Source organism: Branchiostoma floridae, chromosome 2 (genome assembly GCF_000003815.2).
Source record: "Branchiostoma floridae strain S238N-H82 chromosome 2, Bfl_VNyyK, whole genome shotgun sequence".
NCBI lineage: Eukaryota > Metazoa > Chordata > Leptocardii > Amphioxiformes > Branchiostomatidae > Branchiostoma > Branchiostoma floridae.
In genome coordinates this window covers 1668898-1673232 of record NC_049980.1, presented here as the reverse complement: position 1 = coordinate 1673232, position 4335 = coordinate 1668898, and the positions used below count along the sequence as shown (strand labels likewise).

Below are 4335 nucleotides of genomic sequence, written 5' to 3'. Positions count from 1 at the left end.
AACCATTAATGCATTTCTCTTCATATTAAGCCCATAATGTTATATGGTAGTGAGATTTGGGGTATAGACTGTGGAAAAGATAACTGCCCAGTGGAAAATATCCAAACCCGACTTTTGTAAAAATATTCTTGGCGTGCACAGGAATTCCTGTAACTCCGCATGTAGAGCAGAACTCGGAGTCTATCCAACAGGCACTGTAGATATAGCAATCCGCATAGTTAAGTACTGGCTACGCCTTAAACAGTTAGATTACTCTACACACCCTTTACAAATAGACGCACTACTCTGTCAACAAAATGTACCTTTAAACAATCATAAGAAAACTTGGCTCCAACATGTAAAACAAATACTTGATGATAATGGTTATTCCTATCTATGGAACTATGCTCACTCTAGAATAGACAACAAACATATTTGTACATTGTTAAGGAAAAGACTGTCAGACGTGTATGTCCAAACCTTTTTCCAGCAATTGTCTAAAGATAACGGCAAACTAAGATTTTACAAACATATCAAAACCGAATATGCCATGGAAACCTATCTATACCAGAACGACGCTGACAAGAGATCCAATGTATGTAAGATAAGAATCAGTGCTCACTCACTAGAGATAGAAAAGGGTCGTTATAAAAAAGTGCCAGTTCAAGATAGATTGTGTAAATACTGTGCGACGGATGCAGTGGAAGATGAAATACATTTTATATGTAACTGCCCCCATTATGAGGACGAAAGAAACAACCTTTTTGACACAATCAAAACATTATTTCCAACTTTTCACCAGTTAGTAGACCTCAAAAAAACTATATTCCTGTTAAAATCACAGAACCCACTAATCATTAAAGAAGTGGGACTTTTCATCAGCCACTGGCTCCAAAGAAGAAGTCAAACCACCCAGTAAAGAAGTAGAAGCATGTACATAGATAGCTGACGTGTGTGTATTTAGAATAGACACTTGTTACTTTTCACTGTCTGTATCATTGCAATTAGCCTACGGGCATGGATTTGCAAATAAATAAATAAATATATATTCGTTTTGTGCGTTACGCGATCTTGTGTCCTGTTGACCCAAATCATACCTCCTATGTTCGTTTTGTGCGTAACGCGACCTTGTGGCCTGATTACCCAAATCATGCTTTCTATGTTTGTTTTGGCTAGCTCTACGACATTGGGAATCTCGATACATCGACAAAACGAAGTAAAGCTAATAAACTTTTGCCCATGAGTTTGTCTACACGTACATCTGCGGCGTTGTGTGTTGACGTAGCTGAGAAAGAGAATGCCGTGTTTGATGGCATTGTTCTAAAGAACGTCAAACGCGACAAACGTACATTTCATTTCATAATATTCCTACTTTGTTTTCTTTCTATTGATATGAGTGACAGTCGATACAGATACAGGGCCCGTTTGTGCGACTTGTTGGTGTACTTTTAATAGTAGTAGTTGCGATCAAAGATTAGCGATTTGTGTGTGTGTGTGTTGGGTCATCGTTTGAATGGTATTTAAAGCGGGACTGGTATAGCTCTTTTGTGGGGATGTGGGGGGCCTTGAAAAAGGCCGGGGTTATCGCGTGTACAGTAGGTCTTGAAGCTGGTGTACTTGGTGACGGCCTTGGTGCCCTCGCTGACGGCGTGCTTGGTTAGCTCGCCCGGCAGCAGGAGTCACACGGCGGTCTGGGTCTCGCGGCTGCTGATGGTGGAGCGCTTGTTGTAGTGAGCCAGACAAGAAGACTCGGTGGCGATACACTCGAAAATGTCCTTGACGAACGAGTTCATGATGCCCATTGCCTAGCTGGAGACACTGGTGTCGGTCTACAACTGTTTCAGCACCTTGTATATTGGAACTTTGTATGTAGTTCAGGAGAGTGTGGCAAGGAAACTGAATTAAATGCTATGGAATGGCAGTTGACTACGAGGGGCCTTCAAAAAGTAATGCGACTTGTTTTATAACAGGCTCATTTTTTTTCATCGATTGAGTTAAAATTTGGCACAAAGGTACAAGCATATATCCCCTTGAAATTGAGATATCACAATTTGCTGTTCAGATTTTTATGAGCAACTGAGTTGAGTTCAAGATGACCACACCCTTCGGGGCTTGTCAAGAGATCATTTCCTCACCGGTCCCATAGCCTCACCGGCCTCTAGATCTAACCATATTAGAACTATTATAGGAAGCTGAAATTTCACTTATGACAATGTTTCTAGATTACGTGCTAGATTTCATGTCTGAACTCTCAATGGTTCATCTTTTAAAGCCATCAGAGTGGAGAGAGTTGCTATATTACAGGCAATTTGATTGATAGCCAAATACGTGATTTGTTAAATAAAGGTTTTGTAGACTACTTTTCCATTAGCCAAAAGATGCGAAACTTGCCACAATCATTAACTGTTTCAAGACCGAGAAGTGTGCTAAGTTCGATTTTTCTAAGTTAATAAAAAGAGTCTGTTACGGAAACTTTAAGCAGCCCACCCCTAATCCACACCTCATCCACGACCCTGACGACCTCACGTCACCCCAGGAACGAATAAAACATAAATGATTGAATTCAAAAGATGAAGGCATGTGGCTTATAGAGAAATACAACATGACACATGTGCAGTTTTAGTTTCTTACAATTGCTACAAGTGATTCAAGGACGTTATCAATCACACTTTAATTGACCCTCTAACTTCTTCCAACGGGATAACAAGGGTACGGACATCTTGAACTCAACTCATAAAAATCTGAACAACAAATTGAGATATCTTGATCCCAAGAGGAAATATTCTTGTACCGTTCTGCCAAATTTCGACTCAATCAATGAAAAAAAAATAACCTGTTATAAAAGAAGGCGCGCCTTACTTTTTGAAGGCCCCTCGTACAACAGGAAATTTACTGTACACGCGTGTCTAGCCAAGGATATCATCTTCTAGTTAAATAGCGGCATTAAACAAGACACTTATCTACTAATCATGTTTTGTATTTAATAAAAACATCACCAACGTTGGTCTGACAAGCGACATTGGTATTCAGTATAAAACAGGAATACAATGTGTCTGTCTCTGTGTTTGCATGTGTGTGTGTTTGTGCGTGCATGCAAGTAAAATTGCTAAGTATGTGAGTGAAAGTAAAATTGTTAAGTATGTGATCACTTACAATTGTTTGTGTATGGGCAACAGGAATGAAATATTGAAACTAGGAAACGCTCAGGCACAAAAGGCTTTGCATTTTTCGATAGAATCCCTATCTTCATGGACCTAAAGCATTGCTTGTAACTGCAGAATTGAACTCGAGTGGTATGACCCTAAACACAAAGTTAGCAGATCTTGACTTTGCTGATGATATAGCTGCTCTAGCAGACCGCACACAGGACCTACAACCCCTAGTGGAGGACATAGGCTCATCTGCAGGCAGTATTGGACTCACCATTAGTGCCCAAAAGACCAAGAACATGTTAGTAGGGACGCACCCCCCTCCCACAAGTGTGATCATTGACAACAATGAAGTGGAAGTGGTGGAGAACTTTACTTTAATAGGCAGCTCCATGAACGACAGAGGGGACATGGACAAGGAACTAGACTGCAGGCTAGGGAAGGCCTCAGCTGCTTTCAACCAGCTTGGCAAGCTGTGGTCTAGCAAGAAGCTCTCCCTGGGAACTAAACTGCGATTCTACAACAGCAATGTTCTCTCTACCCTACTTTACGGATGCGAAACATGGCACATGAAGTCAAGCCAAGAAAAGAAACTAGATGTCTTCGACAATAAATGCCTAAGGAAGATACTAGGCATCAGATGGGATGACTTCATACCCAACACTGAAGTAAGAGCTAGGACCAGCCAAAAACCAGTGTCTGTGACAATCCGAAAGCAGCGCTTGAGCTGTTTGGGCCATGTCATGAGACTCTCACCAGACAGACTGGCATACCAAGTTATGCACTGGGCACCACGGGGAAAGAGACGTAGAGGTCGCCCCAGGATGAATTACAGGCACACCATCGAGAGAGACCTACAAACAGCTAATTGAAACTCTGGTAAGCATTGACAGGTGATGCTTTGGGTCCATGCTGCTCTAACAGAAGATCTTTTATCTATGACAAAAAATACCATACTCTGTTCAGGTGCATCCAACTACCTCGTACCTCCCTTCCCAAGATGCAAACACAGTAAACACCATACTCTGTACGTATGTTTAGCCGTCTGCTTCAGAATTTAATGGAAACAATCATTGAATTACATGTACTTCCAATGTATACGCAATAGCTACTGTAACAACTAGGGGTGGGTACCGGTATGGCGTACCGGTACAAAACTGGTTTTTCTTATTGTACCGGTCAGTAAAAACCAGACCTGAAAAAGTCA

At 41.3% G+C, this 4335-nt stretch overlaps 1 protein-coding gene across 1 annotated transcript in view; it reads left to right on the top strand.

The window, feature by feature from the left end:
* Positions 1-4000, top strand: part of LOC118410592 — a 12138-nt gene extending 8138 nt beyond the window's left edge. The window contains exon 2 of the mRNA XM_035812366.1: positions 3258-4000. Within this exon, the coding sequence (XP_035668259.1) occupies positions 3258-4000 (743 nt within the window). The remainder of the gene's footprint in view (positions 1-3257) is intronic.
* Positions 4001-4335: the final 335 nt, after the last annotated feature.